This window comes from Anomaloglossus baeobatrachus, chromosome 12 (assembly GCF_048569485.1).
Source record: "Anomaloglossus baeobatrachus isolate aAnoBae1 chromosome 12, aAnoBae1.hap1, whole genome shotgun sequence".
Taxonomy (NCBI): domain Eukaryota; kingdom Metazoa; phylum Chordata; class Amphibia; order Anura; family Aromobatidae; genus Anomaloglossus; species Anomaloglossus baeobatrachus.
Genome location: NC_134364.1, coordinates 21,729,646 through 21,754,387, shown reverse-complemented (window position 1 = coordinate 21,754,387; position 24,742 = coordinate 21,729,646). Strand labels below are relative to the sequence as shown.

Genomic DNA, 24,742 nt, shown 5'->3' with positions numbered 1-24,742 from the left:
CCCTCCCTTTTGCTGCCTGCTCTGACCTCTGCTTGGCGATAATGGTCTGATTTTTGCGCGCTACGTAGAAGGTAGCGATCCATAGGTCGCTGGTCCGCTGGCTGGGAGAAAAGTTCCTCTTTATCAGGAGGGGACTACCCAGTTGAAAATTGAGGATCCTGTTTTAGGATTTATTTATTTACTTCCAGTCCTCTTAGAAGCCAGCAACCATTACATTGGGTGCAGTTCTTTATGTTGGCCACTGGGGGAGAGTGTTATTTGAGATTTTTTTTTTTTTTTCTTCAAAGTGAGGTGCTATGACTGCCTCAGTCCACCAGATGTCGCTCTTTTCCCCAAACAGCAATTCACTGAGTAATGGCTGAAGCAGAACTGTTTCCCGCCCAAATATGGTCGAGGTGATCAAAGGAGCCTGGAGCAGTCTAGCAGGCACCTTCTCTACTCCTCTGCTGCCACTTTTCTGCCAGTCTGTCCTCTGAGAGTCCCTGGTCTCTCCCTGCCTCAGATCTTCCTCCCTGCTACAGGTGGCAGACTTTCCTCCTCAGCCCAGGTGAGCACACTGTCTGGCTTGCCCCAAGGGAATGAGATCACCAGTGGGGGGTCACTCCAGTGCCTCAGAATCACGGCCTGTCCCAGAGGGGGGGTAGGGGTATATGCAGGGCTCAGGTCTCCAGCTTCCCTCACTGCACGATCTATAGTGGCACACTGCTGCAGAACTTCCCTCCTACCTCCTCCACGTTGCTTCAGACAGAGAGGTGATTGCAGTGTCTGCTGCCCTGCTCCCCTCCTCGGTCACAAAGTTCTCCGGTCTCAGATCTAGCAGATGCTCGAGTGGTGGGGGTTATATGCAGGGATGGCTTATACCCGGTGGCAGGTCTGCCTTAGGACGCTGGATGGGGACGGATCTTGCCCTGGCTTTCAGTTTGATCTCTGGCTGATGCTGGAGCTCTTCACTGCACGTCTTACATCCTCAGCGCAGGAGCTGGAAGTCTCTAAATTCTTTATTTTAAAGCCAAACTCGTAACAAACAGTACATCCCCTGCCCCCAACTGGGACGCAGGTAATATTACAGAAATGACGGTAGTATATATACAGTCTGCACACATATACAATTCCCATCCCCACTACTACTCAGGTCTGGCCCAGTTTACATATTTTATAAGCCGACCCAACTTAATGTAAGTAGGGAGAAGAGCGAAGAAAAAGAGATCAGGACCTGAACCAAGATTGAAGGCCTGTAGAGAAAGAAAGAAATAAAGAAAGGGGAAGGAGAAGAGGGCAGAAGAAAAGATCAGGGAATAAAGTAGAGAGAAAGGAAAAGAGGGGGAGAAAAAAAGCGACAAGAGAAAAGAAGAAAAAAAAAAAAAAAGGGGTAAATCAGGAATCCTGAGGTTCCGTGACCAAGTCCGCGTACTCCGCCGAGGAGGTGAACTCTATCCATGGGAACCATGTCCGATAAAAGTCCTCCTGGCGATCGTTAATAGAGGATGTCAAATCCTCCATATGCATCAGATCGTTAATCCGCGAAACCCACTGCGTCACCGTGGGGGGGGTAGTAGACTTCCAACCAAGCGGAACGCAAGACCTGGCAGACATGACCAGGAATCTAAGCAAAGATCTCCTATATTTAGAAACCGGGAGTTCGGATAGCTGTAGAATGAACAGCTCCGGACCCATTGTTTCAGAAGTACCGGTCACTCGTCTGATTACCTCCCCCACTTCTGACCAAAACCGCTGCAGAGAAGGCCAAGACCAAAAAATGTGCACAAAATCACCCTCCCCCTGACCACATCTCCAACAAACCGGGTCAACTGAGGGAAACATTCTATGGAGTCTGGTCGGGACCCTGTACCACCTAGCCAACAGTTTGTAATTAGCTTCCAGCAGTCTGGAACTAATCGAAGTTCTATGTGCTAGCTGGAGGATTTTGTTTCTTTGAGTCGGATAAACTAATCCCCAGGTCCCTCTCCCACTGCAACAGGTAGGTCGGGGGGGGCAAATCCCCCGGATCAGATAGCATGTTGTATACCAAGGATAGTGAGTGCCTTACGACTCCCTCTCCCAGACACAGCTTTTCAAATCCCGTGGGCGGACCGTCATATCGGCTGAAGCGAGGAAGGGAAAGCATGTAGTGCCTCAACTGCATAGCCCTCCAATCCCCCAGGGAACCCGAAGGCAAAAAGCCCCGGATATCTGTCAGTGAAAGCCAATCCCCCTCTCTACCCAGATGACAGGCTCTGAATTTGCCCCCTTGAACCCACTTTCTGAAGACCGGGTCCAAGAGACCAGGACGGAATTCCGGGTCACCTAGTATGGGTGTCATAGGAGAAGGCACTGGCAAAAGAAGACGTCTGACCTCCCCTCTCGAACAGCATTCAACAGTGGCACCAATGGTAGGATGAGATCTCAGAGCAGGCAGGGGGAGGTTCAAAAGCCAAGGGATGACCGGAAGATGTATTTCCGAGAAGCTTTGTTCTAGGGCTACCCACGGCTTTGTGCTGGAATGGCGGCACCAGTCCAAAACCCTAACCATGTGCGTGGCCAGATAGTACTTTATAAGGTCTGGGATACCCAGGCCTCCCCTACTCTTAGGCCTGCACAAAAGAGATCGGGAAAGTCTCGCAGGTTTGTTGGCCCAGATAAATTTGATCTGTAAAGAGGCCAGTTCCTTGAAGAAAGAGCTAGGGATCCTAATCGGCAAGGATTGAAAAAGATATAAGAGACGTGGCAGAATATTCATCTTCAATATTGCACATCTCCCAAACCATGTGAAGTAGCCCTTCCCCCAGTTGGCGCAGTCTTTTCTAAGTGATTGCAGGAGCGGGAGAAAATTCAATTTGTAGATTTGACTAGGGTCCGCAGGCACCTGGACGCCCAGATACTTCAAGGCCTGACTAGCCCACCGAAATTCGAACGCGGATTGTAGCGAAGTGACTAACTCAAGGGGAAGAGATATATTTAGGGCCTCCGATTTTGACATATTAATTTTAAAGTTAGATAATGAGGAGTAGATTTCCAGCTCTCTCATAAGATTAGGGAGGGAAACCCGAGGGTTGGTAATAAAAAAAAGTAAATCGTCCGCATAGGCCGCGATTTTATAAGTAGAACCTGAGACGTTTGGGCCCGATATGTTAATGTTACTTCTGATCCGACTGAGCAGGGGTTCCAGAGTCAGTATAAAAATCAAAGGCGAGAGAGGACAACCCTGCCTTGTTCCATTGCGGATGGGGAATCTCTCTGAGAGGAGACCGTTCACTCTAACTGCTGCCGAAGGGATGCTGTACAGGGAGCAGATCCAAGCAAGCATCATGCTCCCCAACCCCACCGCCCGCAGAACCTCCTCCATAAAAATCCAGTTGACTCTGTCGAACGCTTTTTCTGCGTCGGTCGACAGAAGCATCAAAGGCAGCCCAACAGATTTAGCCTTGTGTATTATGTTCAAAGCCTTAGTCGTGTTGTCCCTTGCTTCCCTGCCCATCATGAACCCAGCCTGATCCGGATGAACAATCTCCCCCAGCAAAGGGGAAAGTCTGTCCGAAAGAATCCTAGTGAAGAGCTTCAGATCTGTGTTGAGGAGGGAAATGGGTCGGTAACTAGCGCACGAAGTAGGATCTTTGCCCTCTTTAGGGATAACTACTATATTAGCAGCCAGGGTATCCCTTGGCAAGGGAGCAGCTTCCGAATGTGGGCCACGGTTGAATGCTGACAGAAATGGGGAAATCAAAATGGAATCCAACCTTTTGTAATAGAGCAGAGGGAAACCATCCGGGCCAGGAGCCTTGCCTGTGGGGGATTTTTTAAGTGCGGACCAGTATTCCTCCTCCGAGATGGGCCTTTCCAGATCGGCCGCATCCTCCGGCTTAAGATGTCTCAAGCCGGAGTCCGCGATGTACATCCGTATACGGTTACGCAATTCCGTCCTGGCCCTCTCAGACCGCCCCCCATCAATTGTATAAAGGGTGGAAAAGAAATCTTTAAAAGCGGAGGCAATGTCTTTCGGCAAAGTAGCCCATCTGTCTCCCGCGATGTGCACCTTAGATACATATCCTCTCGCTCTCTGAGTCCTCAGAGCTCTAGCCAGGGTCCTGCCACTCTTATTGCCAAATTCATAGAAATGCCGTCTACACCTAGCCAATGTTCCCCTAGCTTTGCAGCCTAGTAGGGTCCTCAGTTCCTCCCTCTTCTTGACCAAAATGGCCCCCACATCCCCTCCCAGAGACCTCTTGTGAATTGCCTCCAGCCCTCTAATGTCTGCCAAAAGGGATGTAACCCTAGCTTCTCTTTCTCTCTTCAGACGTGCCCCATGTTTGATGAACAGTCCCCTCACCACACATTTATGCGCCTCCCAGACTATGCCCGGGGACACCCCCCCCCCCCCCACTGTCTCTGAAATACTCCCGCAAGGCCTCCCTTATTTCCTGCATTGTCACCGGTTCGTCGAGTAGCGAAGTGTTCAGGGTCCATTGACTCTGCCTCCCATTGGGGTAGCCGAGGGATAGAGTTATTGTGATCAGGGCGTGATCAGAGAATGATATGCACTCGATTGAGGAAGCCACCAGAGAATGTAGATCCCCATGTTTAAGGAAAAAGAGGTCTAGCCTGGAGTAGCAATCATGCGCTGCCGAGTAAAATGAGAAATCTTTGTCTGATGGGTGCATCAATCGCCAAGTGTCTATTAGTTGATGGTCATGTAGACCCCGTCGCAAGCGACGTAGTACCGAATGTGGCAAACTGGACACCCCTTTGGAGCTATCCCTCGGCGGCTCCAACACAACATTAAAGTCACCCCCAAAGACCAGAGTGCCCTCAGAGAATTCCTCTATCTGCTCAAGATAACGCAGCAATGTAGGGCCTTGACCCGAATTTGGCAAGTAGACCGCCACAAAAGTAAAAGTCTGTGTAGCAATGCGTCCCTTGAGCATCAGAAGCCTTCCCTGATCATCTGATCGAGAGTCCAACAGTTCCCAATGGAGCGTACTGGACAATAAGATACTCGTGCCCCTGGATCTAGAGTCCGGGGAGGGTGAATGGTGCACTACAGGATACCTTCTGTCGGCAAGTTTGTATGGTTTTGCCTCGCAGTAGTGTGTTTCTTGGAGGAAAGCGACCTGAATTCTGTTTTTCCATAGTAGGTTCAGGAGAATAGACCGTTTCTCCGGGCTGTGAAGACCCTTAACATTCAGTGATCCCACCCGAAGCTCGGCTTGTCTCTGCTTTGTCATACTCCGTCACGGACCTCTGGAGGAACGAACAACAAATTACACACCCACACACAAAAAAAAAAAAAAAAAAAAAAAAAAAAAGAGAGGGAATAAGAGGGGGGAAGGAAAGGAGGAGGGAAACGGATGAGTGGAAGAGAGAGGGTTGAGAGAATGTAGCCAAGCGAAAGCAAAGACCCTTTAGCAGGGGATAGAGAAAGATGTAGAGGAGCACAAAGTGCAAAGGAAGAGAGTGGAAAAGCAGCAGTTCTGCCGCATGCAGTACCAGGGACCAGCCCAGAAACTGCTTAGGGATAGTTAGGGACAAGAACTGACATGTGGCCAGAGCTCCATCCCGCGCCTCACATTTGTATACTTGGTGACCCAGACCCCAAACAAACGGGGAGGGTCCGTCAAATTAACCTCCCGCGGTCCCTCCCGCCCAAGACGGAGATGCGAGACTCCCCCCCCCCCCCCCCCCCCCCCCCCCCCCCTTCCCCTAAACGATCCAACGTCAAAAGACCAAAGTTGCATTGAACGTAAGTCAGTACGCTGTGGACTGTTGGGCCAGTCGCCCAGCCAGAACCCTTGCCAGCGGAGCAAGGAGACAACCTCCAGCCATACTTCTCTCCCGACCCCTCCGCCACCACTTTGGTCACTTCCCCGACCCATCAGCAACCAGGAGATTTCATGACCCTCCAAGATCATCACAATGGGAGGATTGGACGCCATCCCTCCTCCTTCGCCTCCCAGTTGGGGCCTGAGGTTCCCACTCCATCCAGTCCGGGATAGAGCAGTCTGGTATTCCAAGAAAGTCATACAATTTTGAAAGCTCAGAGTGCCTCCTCAATTGGAACAGAGTCCCCCTTGCGGACAATCAGATGAAAGGGGTGGCCCCATCTGTACGAGGCGCTTGCCTCTTTGATTTTGAGCAGAAGAGGGTGTAGCAACCGTCTCATGTATAGTGTACGGCCGGAGACATCCGGGAAGAGCTTCACCACAGCCCCGTCTACATCCACAGAGCCCCGCGACCAGGCTCCCTGAAGAATCCTCTCTCTATCCCCATAATAGTGCAAGCGACATAATACGTCTCTGGGGAAGGAAGCAGATCTGGGGCCAGGCCTTGCGACCCTATGAATTCTGTCAAAGAGATAGGCGGCCTCAGGTGGGCGATCAGTGACTTGATTGAAAATGGATAAGACTTTGGCGCGCAGCACATCTTGGGGCCAGTCCTCCGGTATACCTTTCAGCCTTATATTATTTCTTCTGCCCCTATTTTCTTGATCGTCCAATAGCAGAGCAAGCTCCCTAATGCGGGCATTAGAAGTCTCACAGTCCCGTTCAATCCTCTCCATTCTACCCTCCAGGGACTCCTGTGCTTGCTCTGTTGCCTCTATTCTATCTTCCAGCACCACCATTTCCTCTCTCAGGGTAGTCAGCGCCATCTGCTGGGAGGATTCTATTCTAGCCACCACATCCTCCAGATCTTTTTTGCTAGGGAGGGCCAGTATAAGCTCCCTCAGAGCCTGCAAATCATCCCGAGGGGGGCCGGGGGGCTGGTCGTCTGCCATCAAGGGGTCTTCTGCTTGCCCCAGAGAAGGAGGGGTACCTGGAGTGCAGAGGGACGCTGAGAATCCCATTACAGATGATCCCCCGGATGTCATGGCCTCCTCTGACTCCTCAGTGACATGCTGTGTGGCCGGGCCTGTGGGTCCCCCCCTCCTCCATGCTTCTATACCTTGATCTGCAGCCGCCGGTCTCCCTGCTGTGACGCTCGCTCGTTTCTCCCCTTCACCCGACATCCGAGCTGCTGCAGAGGCTGTGGGCGGGCGCCGGGTCGCACCAGGGGAATCCCCAGCCGGAGAACGCTGCTGAGACGCCGGCGCCATCTTGTCCTGGGCCGCCGGCGGGAGCTCCCGGCCCGACCCTGCCAGGTATCTGGAGAGGCTCCCCTGGGACTTCTGGCCCACTCCGGGGGATGCAGAGGTGGGGGCACCGCCCGGTCTTCTCTTGGGGGCCATCCTGGACGAGGAGGGACCACCGGAGTCTGTAATATTAAGCTGTGGGCGCGGGAGCTCTGGAGGTAAGCTTCCTCACGCCACCATGTCTAGGACACGCCCCGTGTGTGTGTTTTTTTAACTGTAATTTACAGATTAATCATGGAAGGAATCTCGGGGAGACGCCTGACATGATTAATCTAGGATTTAGTGGCAGCTATGGGCTGCCATTAACTCCTTATTACCCCGATTTGCCAACGCACCAGGGCAAATCGGGAAGAGCCGGGTACAGTCCCAGAACTGTCGCATCTAATGTATGTGGCAATTCTGGGCGGCTGCTGACTGATATTGTTAGGGTTGGGGGCTCCCCATAACGTGGGGCTCCCCATCCTGAGAATACCAGCCTTCAGCCGTATGGCTTTATCTGGCTGGTATTAAAATTGGGGGGACCGCACGCCGTTTTTTTAAATTATTTAATTTATTTTACTGCACAGTATAGACACGCCCACCGGCTGCTGTGATTGGGTGCAGTGACACCTGTCACTCAGCGTGGTGGCGTGTCTCACTGCAACCAATCATAGGCGCCTGTGGGCGTGGAAAGCAGGGAATATGAGATGGCTGTGTGCAGAGCACAGCGCGCCCGCCGGTATAAAGGCTCGGTCACGCTGTGCAGGCCGGCCAATCACTGCAATTCCACAACTAACAGGGCTGTGGCATTGCAGTGGTCTGCCAGCCAATCCCTGCATGAGGGCTGGCTCTCAAAAGAGCGCCAACATGCAGGGATTAAGACCACGAGTACAGCATGAGTATCGCGAAATTACTCGGTACCCGCCGAGTAGCCCGAGTACAGTGATACTCGTGTGAGTACCGAGTAGTAACAAGCATACTCGCTCATCACTAATCATTATGCTAAATACGGTTGCCCCTTTTGGCCTAAATGAAGCGGCGAATTTTGCACCTTTCTTATAGTGTCCTTATGAGGGTCCTTCTATTCTTTGATATTGCTCCTATCATGAACTATATGTTTGGCTTCATGTATTTTATGGCTTTGCCGGTTTTTTATATTGTTTTTTAATTGGTGCTATAATTTGTTTAGTCTAAAACCTATACTTTTGATCCCAATCTTTAGGATCCGTAATATGGTTCAACTGTGGATGAGCTGTATAAGCTATGAGGAATTTAAGAGACATCTATATTTATCATCATGAATATAATCTGAATCTCTGGAAGATCATAAAAGAGACCGATCTACTAAACTACTTCTTGTGATATATAATCGTGATGTTATTTACTATCTATTTTGACCCCTCTCATTGTCATGATTGTTATGATGATGTAATTTTTTTTTTTATCATTTTTGAATATGGTCCTATGTACTATGCGATTTTTATTCTATTACATTAATGTGGTGGATAAGTGGTGATGCACTAATGTTTTGTGCTCCCTTCTTGAATATCTAAAGTTAATAATTCTTGCATTCGGATTGACACGCTGTGCGCGTGCCCTTCGCATGGTTGACGTGTCCATCTGACCCGCCCGGCGCATGTGTGATTAAGTTAGTGACGCACTTGCGTCCTTAGTTACCGGGATTTCCGATGCCTCCTTCATCTATACACTGCCGGACGGAGCGGAAGTGGTCATGTCACGTGCGCTGTGCACGCGCAGCTATTGTGTCATATCCGAAAGATGTCTCTCGATCCGCCCGGCGCATGTGCGATGAGGCTGGCAACGCACTTGCGTCCTCGGTAACATGGATTTCCGGCGCCTCCTTTATGCGTAGCGCGGGTCGGAAGTAGTCATCTCATGTGCGATGCGTATGCGTTGCAATTACATTTCATCCAATGGTATTGCTTTGGGTCCTATTTAAGACCTATTTTTGGGATCAATAGTCAAACCCGCCTTGAGGAAGCTGAGATATATGATGCGAAACGCGCGTTGGTAGGAAGGGTTCTGTGACCTGTGGGACGCATTAGCGACGCACTTGCGACGCTCTCTCCATAATGGGTAAGCATTGAATTTTTGGCCTATTACATGATTGTATTTTATAATCTTTCACTAGGGCCTGTTTTGTATATACCCTTATGTTTTGATACATGAGAGTGCTTTTTTGTCCCATACGTCTCTGGGTGTTTCCCCCTATAGCACTATTTTATTCTTGTGTATTTTTCTAACTGCATATATTTTGTATGAATAAAGATTTGTCTATTTTTTGCCTATAAAAACTCCTTGTCTTTCTGATTATTAGGATCTTCTCATGTATCTCTGTATACAGGGAGCTCCCCCTAGTGGTGGCTGCAGACAGGATCTTATCATGTATCTCTGTATACAGGGAGCTCCCCCTAGTGGTGGCTGCAGACAGGATCTTATCATGTATCTCTGTATACAGGGAGCTCCCCCTAGTGGTGGCTGCAGACAGGATCTTATCATGTATCTCTGTATACAGGGAGCTCCCTCTAGTGGTGGCTGCAGACAGGATCTTATCATGTATCTCTGTATACAGGGAGCTCCCCCTAGTGGTGGCTGCAGACAGGATCTTATCATGTATCTCTGTATACAGGGAGCTCCCCCTAGTGGTGGCTGCAGACAGGATCTTATCATGTATCTCTGTATACAGGGAGCTCCCCCTAGTGGTGGCTGCAGACAGGATCTTATCATGTATCTCTGTATACAGGGAGCTCCCCCTAGTGGTGGCTGCAGACAGGATCTTATCATGTATCTCTGTATACAGGGAGCTCCCCCTAGTGGTGGCTGCAGACAGGATCTTATGTATCTCTGTATACAGGGAGCTCCCCCTAGTGGTGGCTGCAGACAGGATCTTATGTATCTCTGTATACAGGGAGCTCCCCCTAGTGGTGGCTGCAGACAGGATCTTATGTATCTCTGTATACAGGGAGCTCCCTCTAGTTGTGGCTGCAGACAGGATATTATCATGTATCTCTGTATATCTTGGCGGGTGTTAAGCGTATCTGTCGTATACAGATATAATCCCGTGTATATTTACCGCTCTGTATTGGTCGGCTCTCGCACTTTTCTTGCCTTTTTTGGGGTGTAATAGTTGTGGGTTTTCTCCCCTGCAGGTGGATTAGGATCTTCATATACAGGTAACGGTGGCGGGTGAGGCCGCTGCACTAGGTGGGTGTACGTGGTTTGGGGGTCACTTCTTCAGCCCCTCTATATAGGTGCACCCCCGTAGTATTACCCTGCCGGTCTCCATGGGGGAGGGGGGTGAGTCTGGTATTTCTTGATGTCTTCTCACATGTTTGGTGACGGTCAGACGTGGTGATGCCAGGTTATCTCTCTCTTCTCTTCTCTTCTCTTCTCTTCTCTTCTCTTCTCTTCTCTTCTCTTCTCTTCTCTTCTCTTCTCTTCTCTTCTCTTCTCTTCTCTTCTCTTCTCTTCTCTTCTCTCACAATTTTCACCATTTTTTTATTTTCTTTGAGAAGTGGTGATGGGAAACTCGCCACAGCCGCCATCTCTGGGGGTGACAGGGTCCGATCACCGCACGCTCTCTGCTTCGTGGCTATGGACCCCCACCGTCTGCTCCATCAGTGGGGGCCGCCGGCCTGGATCCGGGCCTGTTGGGGGAGGGTTGTGCTCCGGCCGTGGTGGCCTGTAATCCGTGCTCGCATCCCGTGCTCTTGCCTCCGGTGTGCGGCTCCTTTCTTGTCGGATGCGAGGAACACTTGTAGTGCCTTATTGCTGTGGCTTCTGTAATTCTAGCTTTTTTTTTTTTTATTTTTTTTATTAAAAATGTTTGTGCCCCTCGGGCTCCCCTCCCAATATCTGCATATCTGGGGCCCCACAGGATGGTAATGGGCTGTGGGAGTCTCGTGATCATCTGATGAGATTTAGGATATTTTTCTACATGTCATCCCTTTCTGTACAGCACAGCGTTGTGGATGATGGGGGTCGTTGTCCGTCCTGGTGTGATCTCTGAGATTCTCTGTTAGCTTTATTTACAAAAATATAAATGATATCGCTCGTGATCAGACGTCTGCACACATTTTATTCCACAAGGTTGAAACTGGGGGTGAAATCGACAGGAACTGACCTGGAGGAACATAGGGGCGCACTGCAGTCACATCTGGAGCTGCGGTCACACATTAAACTCTCCGGACGCTCCGCCCCTCCAGCTCCCTCTGGACGCTCTGACCCCTCCAGCTTCCTCTGGACGCTCTGACCCCTCCAGCTTCCTCTGGACGCTCTGACCCCTCCAGCTTCCTCTGGACGCTCTGACCCCTCCAGCTTCCTCTGGACGCTCTGACCCCCTCCAGCTTCCTCTGGACGCTCTGACCCCCTCCAGCTTCCTCTGGACGCTCTGACCCCCTCCAGCTTCCTCTGGACGCTCTGACCCCCTCCAGCTTCCTCTGGACGCTCTGACCCCCTCCAGCTTCCTCTGGACGCTCTGACCCCCTCCAGCTTCCTCTGGACGCTCTGACCCCCTCCAGCTTCCTCTGGACGCTCTGACCCCCTCCAGCTTCCTCTGGACGCTCTGACCCCCTCCAGCTTCCTCTGGACGCTCTGACCCCCTCCAGCTTCCTCTGGACGCTCTGACCCCCTCCAGCTTCCTCTGGACGCTCTGACCCCCTCCAGCTTCCTCTGGACGCTCTGACCCCCTCCAGCTTCCTCTGGACGCTCTGACCCCCTCCAGCTTCCTCTGGACGCTCTGACCCCCTCCAGCTTCCTCTGGACGCTCTGACCCCCTCCAGCTTCCTCTGGACGCTCTGACCCCCTCCAGCTTCCTCTGGACGCTCTGACCCCCTCCAGCTTCCTCTGGACGCTCTGACCCCCTCCAGCTTCCTCTGGACGCTCTGACCCCCTCCAGCTCCCTCTGGACGCTCTGACCCCCTCCAGCTCCCTCTGGACGCTCCGCTCCCTCTGGACGCTCTGACCCCTCCAGCTTCCTCTGGACGCTCTGACCCCCTCCAGCTTCCTCTGGACGCTCTGACCCCCTCCAGCTTCCTCTGGACGCTCCGACCCCCTCCAGCTTCCTCTGGACGCTCCGTCCCCCTCCAGCTTCCTCTGGACGCTCCGTCCCCCTCCAGCTTCCTCTGGACGCTCCGTCCCCCTCCAGCTTCCTCTGGACGCTCCGTCCCCCTCCAGCTTCCTCTGGACGCTCCGTCCCCCTCCAGCTTCCTCTGGACGCTCCGTCCCCCTCCAGCTTCCTCTGGACGCTCCGTCCCCCTCCAGCTTCCTCTGGACGCTCCGTCCCCCTCCAGCTTCCTCTGGACGCTCCACTCCCTCTGGACGCTCCGACCCGCTCCAGCTTCCTCTGTACGCTCCGCCCCCTCCAGCTCCCTCTGGACGCTCCGCTCCCTCTGGAGGCTCCAACCGCCTCCAGCTTCCTCTGGACGCTCCGACCCCCTCCAGCTTCCTCTGGACGCTCCGCTTCCTCTGGACGCTCCGCTTCCTCTGGACGCTCTGACCCCCTCCAGCTCCCACTGGACGCTCTGACCCCCTCCAGCTCCCACTGGACGCTCTGACCCCCTCCAGCTCCCTCTGGACGCTCTGACCCCCTCCAGCTCCCTCTGGACGCTCTGACCCCCTCCAGCTCCCTCTGGACGCTCTGACCCCCTCCAGCTCCCTCTGGACGCTCTGACCCCCTCCAGCTCCCTCTGGACGCTCTGACCCCCTCCAGCTCCCTCTGGACGCTCTGACCCCCTCCAGCTCCCTCTGGACGCTCCGACCCCCTCCAGCTCCCTCTGGACGCTCCGACCCCCTCCAGCTCCCTCTGGACGCTCCGACCCCCTCCAGCTCCCTCTGGACGCTCCGACCCCCTCCAGCTCCCTCTGGACGCTCCGACCCCCTCCAGCTCCCTCTGGACGCTCCGACCCCCTCCAGCTCCCTCTGGACGCTCCGACCCCCTCCAGCTCCCTCTGGACGCTCCGACCCCCTCCAGCTCCCTCTGGACGCTCCGACCCCCTCCAGCTCCCACTGGACGCTCCACTCCCACTGGACGCTCCACTCCCTCTGGACGCTCCACTCCCTCTGGACGCTCCACTCCCTCTGGACGCTCCACTCCCTCTGGACGCTCCACTCCCTCTGGACGCTCCACTCCCTCTGGACGCTCCACTCCCTCTGGACGCTCCACTCCCTCTGGACGCTCCACTCCCTCTGGACGCTCCACTCCCTCTGGACGCTCCACTCCCTCTGGACGCTCCACTCCCTCCGGACGCTCCACTCCCTCCAGCTTCCTCTGGACGCTCCGACCCCCTCCAGCTTCCTCTGGACGCTCCGACCCCCTCCAGCTTCCTCTGGACGCTCCGACCCCCTCCAGCTTCCTCTGGACGCTCCGACCCCCTCCAGCTTCCTCTGGACGCTCCGACCCCCTCCAGCTTCCTCTGGACGCTCCGACCCCCTCCAGCTTCCTCTGGACGCTCCGACCCCCTCCAGCTTCCTCTGGACGCTCCGACCCCCTCCAGCTTCCTCTGGACGCTCCGACCCCCTCCAGCTTCCTCTGGACGCTCCGACCCCCTCCAGCTTCCTCTGGACGCTCCGACCCCCTCCAGCTTCCTCTGGACGCTCCGACCCCCTCCAGCTTCCTCTGGACGCTCCGACCCCCTCCAGCTTCCTCTGGACGCTCCGACCCCCTCCAGCTTCCTCTGGACGCTCCGACCCCCTCCAGCTTCCTCTGGACGCTCCGACCCCCTCCAGCTTCCTCTGGACGCTCCGACCCCCTCCAGCTTCCTCTGGACGCTCCGACCCCCTCCAGCTTCCTCTGGACGCTCCGACCCCCTCCAGCTTCCTCTGGACGCTCCGACCCCCTCTGGACGCTCCGACCCCCTCTGGACGCTCCGACCCCCTCTGGACGCTCCGACCCCCTCTGGACGCTCCGACCCCCTCTGGACGCTCCGACCCCCTCTGGACGCTCCGACCCCCTCTGGACGCTCCGACCCCCTCTGGACGCTCCGACCCCCTCTGGACGCTCCGACCCCCTCTGGACGCTCCGACCCCCTCTGGACGCTCCGACCCCCTCTGGACGCTCCGACCCCCTCTGGACGCTCCGACCCCCTCTGGACGCTCCGACCCCCTCTGGACGCTCCGACCCCCTCTGGACGCTCCGACCCCCTCTGGACGCTCCGACCCCCTCCGGACGCTCCGACCCCCTCCAGCTTCCTCTGGACGCTCCGACCCCCTCCAGCTTCCTCTGGACGCTCCGACCCCCTCCAGCTTCCTCTGGACGCTCCGACCCCCTCCAGCTTCCTCTGGACGCTCCGACCCCCTCCAGCTTCCTCTGGACGCTCCGACCCCCTCCAGCTTCCTCTGGACGCTCCGACCCCCTCCAGCTTCCTCTGGACGCTCCGACCCCCTCCAGCTTCCTCTGGACGCTCCGACCCCCTCCAGCTTCCTCTGGACGCTCCGACCCCCTCCAGCTTCCTCTGGACGCTCCGACCCTCTCCAGCTTCCTCTGGACGCTCCGACCCTCTCCAGCTTCCTCTGGACGCTCCGACCCTCTCCAGCTTCCTCTGGACGCTCCGACCCTCCAGCTTCCTCTGGACGCTCCGACCCTCCAGCTTCCTCTGGACGCTCCGACCCCCTCTGGACGCTCCGACCCCCTCTGGACGCTCCGACCCCCTCTGGACGCTCCGACCCCCTCTGGACGCTCCGACCCCCTCTGGACGCTCCGACCCCCTCCAGCTTCCTCTGGACGCTCCGACCCCCTCCAGCTTCCTCTGGACGCTCCGACCCCCTCCGGACGCTCCGACCCCCTCCAGCTTCCTCTGGACGCTCCGACCCCCTCCAGCTTCCTCTGGACGCTCCGACCCCCTCTGGACGCTCCGACCCCCTCTGGACGCTCCGACCCCCTCTGGACGCTCCGACCCCCTCTGGACGCTCCGACCCCCTCTGGACGCTCCGACCCCCTCCAGCTTCCTCTGGACGCTCCGACCCCCTCCAGCTTCCTCTGGACGCTCCGACCCCCTCCGGACGCTCCGACCCCCTCCAGCTTCCTCTGGACGCTCCGACCCCCTCCAGCTTCCTCTGGACGCTCCGACCCCCTCCGGACGCTCCGACCCCCTCCAGCTTCCTCTGGACGCTCCGACCCCCTCCAGCTTCCTCTGGACGCTCCGACCCCCTCCGGACGCTCCGACCCCCTCCAGCTTCCTCTGGACGCTCCGACCCTCCAGCTTCCTCTGGACGCTCTGACCCCTCCAGCTTCCTCTGGACGCTCTGACCCCTCCAGCTTCCTCTGGACGCTCTGACCCCTCCAGCTTCCTCTGGACGCTCTGACCCCTCCAGCTTCCTCTGGACGCTCTGACCCCTCCAGCTTCCTCTGGACGCTCTGACCCCAACCCCCTCCAGCTTCCTCTGGACGCGACGCTCCGACCCCCTCCAGCTTCCTCTGGACGCTCCGACCCCCTCCAGCTTCCTCTGGACGCTCCGACCCCCTCCAGCTTCCTCTGGACGCTCCGACCCCCTCCAGCTTCCTCTGGACGCTCCGACCCCCTCCAGCTTCCTCTGGACGCTCCGACCCCCTCCAGCTTCCTCTGGACGCTCCGACCCCCTCCAGCTTCCTCTGGACGCTCCGACCCCCTCCAGCTTCCTCTGGACGCTCCGACCCCCTTCAGCTTCCTCTGGACGCTCCGACCCCCTTCAGCTTCCTCTGGACGCTCCGCTCCCCTCCAGCTTCCTCTGGACGCTCCGCTCCCCTCCAGCTTCCTCTGGACGCTCCGCTCCCCTCCAGCTTCCTCTGGACGCTCCGCTTCCTCTGGACGCTCCGACCCCCTCCAGCTTCCTCTGGACGCTCCGACCCCCTCCAGCTTCCTCTGGACGCTCCGACCCCCTCCAGCTTCCTCTGGACCCTCCGACCCCCTCCAGCTTCCTCTGGACGCTCAGCTTCCTCTGGACGCTCCGACCCCTTCCAGCTTCCTCTGGACGCTCCGACCCCCTCCAGCTTCCTCTGGACGCTCCGACCCCCTCCAGCTTCCTCTGGACGCTCCGACTCGCTCCGCTCCCTCTGGACGCTCCGCCCCCTCCAGCTTCCTCTGGACGCTCCGACCCCCTCCTGCTTCCTCTGGACGCTCCGCTTCCTCTGGACGCTCCGACCCCCTCCAGCTTCCTCTGGACGCTCCGCTTTCTCTGGACGCTCCGACCCCCTCCAGCTTCCTCTGGACGCTCCGCTTTCTCTGGACGCTCCGACCCCCTCCAGCTTCCTCTGGACGCTCCGCTTTCTCTGGACGCTCCGACCCCCTCCAGCTTCCTCTGGACGCTCCGCTTTCTCTGGACGCTCCGACCCCCTCCAGCTTCCTCTGGACGCTCCGACCCCCTCCAGCTTCCTCTGGACGCTCCGCTTCCTCTGAACGCTCCGACCCCTTCCAGCTTCCTCTGGATGCTCCGACCCCCTCCAGCTTCCTCTGGACGCTCCGCTTCCTCTGGACGCTCCGACCCCCTCCAGCTTCCTCTGGACCCTCCGACCCCCTCCAGCTTCCTCTGGACCCTCCGACCTCCAGCTTCCTCTGGACCCTCCGACCCCCTCCAGCTTCCTCTGGACGCTCCGACCCTCTCCAGCTTCCTCTGGACGCTCCGACCCCCTCCAGCTCCCTCTGGACGCTCCGACCCCCTCCAGCTCCCTCTGGACGCTCCGCTCCTTCTGGACGCTCCGGCCCCCTCCAGCTCCCTCTGGACGCTCCGGCCCCCTCCAGCTCCCTCTGGACGCTCCGGCCCCCTCCAGCTCCCTCTGGACGCTCCGGCCCCCTCCAGCTCCCTCTGGACGCTCCGGCCCCCTCCAGCTCCCTCTGGACGCTCCGGCCCCCTCTGGACGCTCCGACCCTTTCCAGCTTCCTCTGGACGCTCCGACCCTTTCCAGCTTCCTCTGGACGCTCCGACCCTTTCCAGCTTCCTCTGGACGCTCCGACCCTTTCCAGCTTCCTCTGGACGCTCCGACCCTTTCCAGCTTCCTCTGGACGCTCCGACCCTTTCCAGCTTCCTCTGGACGCTCCGACCCCCTCCGGACGCTCCGACCCCCTGTTAAAAATATACTCTTAAATATCTTAAATATATTTTTCTTCAAATACGTAAAGGCGCATGAAAGAAAGGACTTCAAAAATGTAAAAAATAAATGTATTTTATCTATTTAAAAAATGGTTGCCAGGGTTCAGTTACAGAAAGGAAAAATAATATACTTTGTCAGCTTACTTAAAAAGAGTTCATTTAGTCCATACTGATCAATGGGAAGTCTTTACCCATCTCTCTTTGGGTCCTGAATGGCAAGGCAGGGGATGTCATCTCTTAGGCCGGACAGCGTGTCTTCATCTTGCCACTGGAGTCTTCTGACCGCAGGCAATGTGGAGGAGCGAGCCAGTGGCCCCCTCCATCGTGTATTATATACCAGCTGTTCAATCCATATAGGGTGTTCTAGTTAAACATAGTTCCATATGACATAAGCTTCTAGAAGCTACCAGAAGCTTCTGGAAGGATTTATATATATCCTTCCATGCTCAGCATATATATTCAATATGGATATTTTAATACTTATTCCTTATAAAAACTTTATTAATATACTATGCCCTTCAACATAAACAGAACTGTGAACATATATGTCTTACTATGAAATATTTGATAACTAGATGTATTAATTTTAATGTTTTTAACACCCCCTCCGGACACTCCGACCCCCTCCGGACACTCCGACCCCCTCCGGACACTCCGACCCCCTCCGGACACTCCGACCCCCTCCGGACACTCCGACCCCCTCCGGTCACTCCGACCCCCTCCGGACGCTCCGACCCCCTCCGGACGCTCCGACCCCCTCCGGACGCTCCGACCCCCTCCGGACGCTCCGACCCCCTCCGGACGCTCCGACCCCCTCCGGACGCTCCGACCCCCTCCGGACGCTCCGACCCCCTCCGGACGCTCCGACCCCCTCCAGCTTCCTCTGGACGCTCCGCTTCCTCTGGACGCTCCGCTTCCTCTGGACGCTCCGCTTCCTCCGGACGCTCCGACCCCCTCCGGACGCTCCGACCCCCTCCGGACGCTCCGACCCCCTCCAGCTTTCTGTGGACGCTCCGACCCCCTCCAGCTCCCTCTGGACGCTCCGCTCCCTTTGGACGCTCCGACCCCCCTCCAGCTTCCTCTGGACGCTCCGCTTCCTCTGGATGCTCCGACCCCCCTCCAGCTTCCTCTGGGCGCTCCGCTTCCTCTGGACGCTCCGACCCCCTCCAGCTTTTTCTGGACGCTCCGACCCCCTCCAGCTTTTTCTGGACGCTCCGACTGCTCTGCTCTGCAGTTCTGCTGCATTCAGCGCTGTGTCTGTGACAGTCGCGGCTGGATGTAAGCAGCGCAGGACGTCGGAGCTGTGGATTACGCAGGAGCTTTGGTGCGGGAGGGGTTAATAAAATGGTGAACGAGGCTTGTTTGTTTTATTTAAAATAAAGGATTTTTCGGTGTCTGTGTTTTATTCACTTTACTTACGGGTTGATCATGTCAGCTGTCATAGACGCTGCCATGATCAAGCCTGGAGTTAATGGCGGTGATCCACCACCATTAACCCCTTGTATTACCTTGCTGCCACTGCTACACGGCAGCAAGAAGAGCCGGGGACACGCCGGTGCTGCCGCATAATGCATGCGACAGTCCCGATGCAGCTGCGGCTGATATTCTCGGCTGCGGGAGGGGGAGGGAGGCGGGGGACATTAACCCTGCTTCTCTCCCTCCCCAGCCTGAGAATACCGGGCCGCCGCTGTGTGCTTACCTCGGCTGGAAGGTAAATATACAGCGGAGCCCACGTTCTTTGTTTTCTATATTTCCGGTTTCTTTCTATGTGTTTATGTCTGTGTTCTGTGTCTGTGATGTTTGTGTTTGTGTGTGTGTGTGTCTGTGTGTGTGTGTGTGTGGTCTGTGATCTGTGTTTACTCTCTGCACGGCTTCCTCTTCCTGTAATGACATCACTTCCCTGCAAAACCGCAGACAGGCGATGTACATTACCGGAGGTAAACCGCAAAATACCGCAGGGAATAACGCAGGAAAACGCAGTGAACCGCACAGAATTTGCATCCTGCGTTATTCCCTGCGGGATTTCACGATTAACATTGGAGTCAATGGAGTGAAATCCCGCAGCGACGTGCGGAAAAGAATTGACATGCAATTGTTTTTGCTGCGGGAATCCCGCAGCAAAACATGCAGCTGTCAAATTCCGCCTAGTGTGCACAGGATATTTTTTGCCCATAGGTTTTGCTGGTGATTCACTGCAGAGATGTTATGAACATTTTCTGCAGCGAAACATGCAGCAAAACCGCAAAAAATCCGCGGCAAAATCCGGTAAGTGCGCACATAGCCTAAAGAGAAAACTGGTTGTAGGATTTTCCTACCCCATCTGAAAGTAGCATGATATTGAGGCAGAGATCCCAATTCCATCAATGTACCACTTACTTTGCTGGATGCTGCAGTTCTGATTTAAGGGAATCTGTCACCAGGTTTTTGCTACCTTATCTGAGAGCAGCATAATGTAGGGATAGAGACCCCGATTCCATCTATGTATCAATTAGTTTACTGGGTGCTGCAGTTGTGATACAATCAGTTTTTAGATGGGCGTGTGCGTGATATGGGGCCACAGCATTCGTATCCAATTTTTATGGATAAATTGCAATACTGTAACATAGGAACCTGAATGGTCTTTTAAATTATTAATTGATGAAAATGTGAAAGACACGGATTGCACATTCACCCAACCTCAGCCCCCCATGGTCTGTCACTTTTTACATTTTGAACTTCCTGCCAGCCCCTCCTGTGTCTTCAGACTACATTTCCTCCAAGAGCATGGTGTCCTGGCTTCTGGGGGGAGGTGGATCTGTCTGCCAGCTCAGTATCTACACAGACAGGTGCCTGTATGGGCACTCCAGTCATTCAACTGGGTGCCTTTGACTGCTGTGACCAGCACTGATTGGGTTAATTGCGTCCCATGCAAGCTCTCCTCTCCCTTGCTTAATGTGGTCCAATGGGATTCTCCCCCCCACCTTTCCTCCTCCTTATATTCCCAGTGTCCAGCTTGTCCGGTCTCTCCTTGCTGTTGCAAGACCCGGAGGCAGCTGTGTTGCTGTGCACCTGGAGAGAGTGAGTAATGGCGGACGATCTAACCGCTGCCATCCTGGAGCGCATCAGGAGGGAAGGGGATGCATGGCTGTCATCCCTTGTTGTTAGCCAGCGTCCCGTCCATCCTGACAATATAGCTCCTGCCCCTGTGTCCATCCCTGCCAGCAGGCGGTCAGTGCGGCGCGCTCGCCCCCCTTTGCGCTTAAGCCCTGATCATGCACCCCAGCGCCGTGCGCAGCGTTCCCGGTCCCCAGGTCCCCTTAGCCCCCCTTCACAACCTCGGCGCTCATGCCGTACTGTAGCGCCCCCTTCAGCCCCAGGCGCGCCCCCTTCAGCCACAGTCGCACCCCCTCCAGCCCCAGCCGCGCCCTCTGCAGCCCCTGCACCGCCTATCAGTTGAGAAGCGCGGTAGCCGCGCCCCCAGCTCACACTCCCAGCCCTGCTTCTCTGCTTCAACGGCCGCAGCTCTGTGAACGCCCGCCCACTTACCCGGCCACGCCTACACAGCGGTCACGTGGGACGCGACCCGCTCTTTTTCAAAATATACAGTTTCACCAAGCACCATTACCCCCTCCCACCTGTCAGTCACTAAGCGCGGTGGCCGCACCTCCTGTTTGTCACCCTGAGGTAGCGGCGCCGCCATCTTCTGGTACTGCTTACACCAGCACCTGCATTAACCCCCTCACTGCCCAAGCCCTCCTGCACTACCCCCCTCCATTGCCAGCTGCTATAATGGGAGCACAAGCCAGTTCTAGTGGATCCTCCAGTGAGGTCCATGTTTCTCAGCCTCAGGTGGTTACTGAGGCTGTTACTACAAACCCCCCTATGTTAAATGCAGCCATGGCCTCTGCTCCTGCTGCCATTAACCCCCTCACCCCCCCCTTCCTGGCTGCTTAGATGCTGCTTCCCTACTATCCCTACTTCCTCAACCCCCTTTATTAACCCCTTGTCTGTCAGCACTGCCCCCTGCTGGTACGGCTGCTACCATCCTACCCCGAGCCACTGATCCCAAACGTGCGGGTGCTGGATCCCCGTCACGCCGTCATCGCCATCGTGGTTGTGGTACCCGCTCCGCATGATCCTCCTCCGCTTCTTCCTCGCCATCTCGCACCGCTGGCCGGCGTCGCCCGCGTAGCCGGGTTCATGGTAGTCGGAGCAGCCGTTCACGACGTCACAGGGCTTCAGGCAGGAGCCATCGTTCAAGATCTTCCCGGTGGCGCTCGCCTTCTTCTTCTGACAATTCGTCATGGTCATCAGAGAGTCCACGCCGCAGCGAGTGTCATAGGTCTCATCGGTCGTCTCGCCAAAATAGAGCTGAAGTGGACCTGCCGACGTCACCCGCCCCAACCCAGCCTCCTCCGATTCCTCAAGGAAGTGGTGAGTACGATTATTCTGGGGCTTGGGGTAATAATCCTTCTATCGTGACTATTTTAAAAGCCCTTACCGCCCAGGTTCAACCCCCTGGTCCTAATAAGGTTCATATTAACCCCTTAAATTTCAATCAATTTACTCAAAAACAACCACCGGTGCGTGCTGACATACACAAGGATGCATTCTTCTGTGGTGTTTCGCCCCTTGGCTCTCACTTAGACCAGGAAACAATAGAAAAAATTTATGCTAATGACTATGTAGATATCTGGTCCCTGGTGTCTACTGATCAGCATGCGGTCGATAAGGAGCGCAGAGCGGGTGATAAGCCTTTTGAACGTAGACCGAAGGTTGCCCGTACCGAACAATTGGCTTCAGGCCTTTGCGGTTCTAGGCTGTGTCATGGGGCAGAAACACCCTGAGCGATGTTCTGAGTTATTCATTTACTTAGACTCCATTTATAATTCATATAAAGCTCATGGCGGTTCGGCCTGGTGGAAGTACGATGAGGAGTTCCGCAGGCGCCTAGCACTCCAACCACACTTAGGTTGGGGTGTGAAGGCGACTGATTCGTGGCTTCGCCTTATGTTAGCGCAAAAACATACAGCCCCCTTTCACGCAGCGGCCCCTGCCCATACAGCCGGATCAGGGCCAGGGGCCGTTCGCAGGCCCGGCTGCTGCTGGTTATACAATGAGGGTCACTGCAGATTTTTCGGACTCTGTAAGTATAAGCATGAGTGCTCAGCCTGCGGAGGTTCCCATGCGGCGGTCAAATACAATCGCCCCCCCTCAAAATTGCCTTCAAAGTCTTCACAACAATCCGAAGCCAAGGACCCCGGTGAGCGTAGCCGCAATGGGGCCTTGGCTCGACCGTTACCCCAATAAAGACGCAGGTTCTCAATTGCGTTTCGGTTTCACTTTTGGTTTTTTTCATCCTCTTTCAATTTTCCAAGAGCCCTGTTTTTGCAACCAATTTAAAATCTGCAAAGGAAGCACCTCTTGTGCTGCAAGAAAAGCTGCAGCACGAAGTTTTGATGGGTAGCCTTTCCTGATATCCCCTTTTTCAATTTGCGTGTTTCTCCTTTGGGCGTTGTCCCAAAGAAAGAAGCGGGCAAGTTTCGCTTAAAGGGAACCTGTCATCAGAAATTTAGCTATAAAGCTAAAAGTTTCCCCCTCTGCAGCTCCCGGGCTGCATTCTAGGAAGCTTCCTATAGTTTTTGTGGCCCCTTTTATTCCAAAATAAATACTTTATAAACTTGTACCTTTTCTTATGCAAATTTCTTTAATCGTCCATGGGGGCGGGCTGCCAGATGTACGTTGCTGTCCTCCTGCCGTAGGAAGCTTCCTAGAATGCAGCCCGGGAGCTGCAGAGGGGGAAACTTTTAGCTTTATAGCTAAATTTCTGATGACAGGTTCACTTTAATCCACCATTTATCTCACCCCAAGGGTTCTTCAGTGAATGATGGGATTTCTGAAGCGGATGCATCTGTCTTGTACGTTTCTTTTGACAGAGCTGTCGCCCTACTGAAGGAGGCGGGGCCAGGGGCGTTGATGGCCAAGTCTGACATTGAGTCGGCCTTTCGCCTTCTGCCAGTGCACCCGGATTGTTACCACCTCCTAGGGCTTTCTGTGGACGGTTTTTACTATTACGACACCTGCCTCCCCATGGGTTGTTCTATCTCTTGCCATTACTTTGAACTTTTCAGCTCCTTCCTAGAATGGGTCCTCAGGTTTGAAACGGGAATCCGATCGGTCATTCACTACCTCGACGATTTTTTGTTTGTTGGCCCTCGGGATTCCCAGGTCTGCTCAACCCTTTTGGATTCCTTTCGTTCACTTATGTCTGTTTTCGGTGTCCCCCTTTCCGCCGATAAAACTATTGGTCCCGTAGCTTCGCTGTCTTTTCTGGGGATTGAAATTGATTCTGTTGGTATGTTTTTTCGCCTCCCACAGGAGAAGGTTGCTAAGCTCCTTGAGCTCATACAAGGCTTTTGTTCGGTTCGCAGCGTTACACTTCGGCAAATGCAGTCTTTGCTTGGGCTATTAGTTTTTGCTTGCCGTGTCATGCCCATGGGCAGGATTTTCTCCAGGCGTTTATCCCTTTCCACCAAGGGTATTCGCCTTCCCCATCATAGGATTCGTATAACACCCCCTCTTCGTTCAGATCTAATGGTTTGGAGAGAATTCCTACTGTCCTATAATTGCCAGACCTACTTCCAGACACCAGAGGTTTTTAATGACGAATTACCCCTTTTTTTCTGATGCGGTGGCATCCTCTGGTTTCGGGGTTATTTTTGGTGACCAGTGGTGTGCGGAGCCATGGTCTGCATGCTGACACAGCTCCGCAGTCACAAGTAATGATACTCTCCTTGAGCTTTTTCCCATTGTGACGGCTGTCGCCATTTGGGGCCCTGAGCTCCGCAATAGAAAAATATGTTTCTGTTCTGATAATTTGAGTGTCGTCCATGCTATTAATTTTTTGACGTCTTCTTCCCTCCCGGTTATTAGGCTTATCAGATTTCTGGTATTGAAATGTTTGTTTTTAAATATCTTACTGCGTGCCCGCCATGTTCCTGGCGTTCATAATGCTTGTGCTAACTCTCTTTCTCGCTTTCAGTGGCAGACATTCAGAGAGCTATCCCCTTCAGCCCAGTTGGAAGGTCTTCCGTGCCCATCGTACCTGTGGGATCTGCTGGAGCCCAATTGATGCCGTTAATAAGATCTTCGGTGACGCAATCAACCTGGCAAGCCTACGGTAAGGCATGGTCTGAATGGTCTAGTTTTGCCAGTGATAAGCCGGTTATGTCTTGTGATGCTAGTCGTCTGGAGGTCACATGTGATTATTTACTCCACCTCTTCCAGACAGGCGTTTCAGGTTCTGTGGCGCAGCATCGCCTCTCAGGTGTGTCCTTTCATTTTCGTCTTCTTGGCTGGCCGGATGTTACTAAAGTATTTTTCGTCCGCCAGGTGATCAAAGGTTGGAAGAGAAGCAGAGTCTCGGTAGAGAGCAGGCGCCCTATTTCTATTGTTTTCTGTACGCCATCCAGGGCCCGATTTGCCCTAGAACAGTGATGGCGAACCTGTGGCACTCCACCTGTTGCAAAACTACAATTCCCATCATGTCTTCACAGCCAAAGCTTTTGCTTTTAATGGCCA

At 55.0% G+C, this 24,742-nt stretch overlaps 1 protein-coding gene across 1 annotated transcript in view; it reads left to right on the top strand.

Annotated features, from left to right (window-relative positions):
- The first annotated feature begins 329 nt into the window (after positions 1-329).
- Positions 330-24,742, top strand: part of LOC142257991 (glucosamine 6-phosphate N-acetyltransferase-like) — a 59,472-nt gene continuing 35,059 nt past the window's right edge. The window contains 2 exon segments of the mRNA XM_075330355.1: positions 330-547; positions 24,204-24,341. Coding sequence (XP_075186470.1) covers positions 24,293-24,341 — 49 coding nt within the window. The 5' untranslated portion in view covers positions 330-547; positions 24,204-24,292.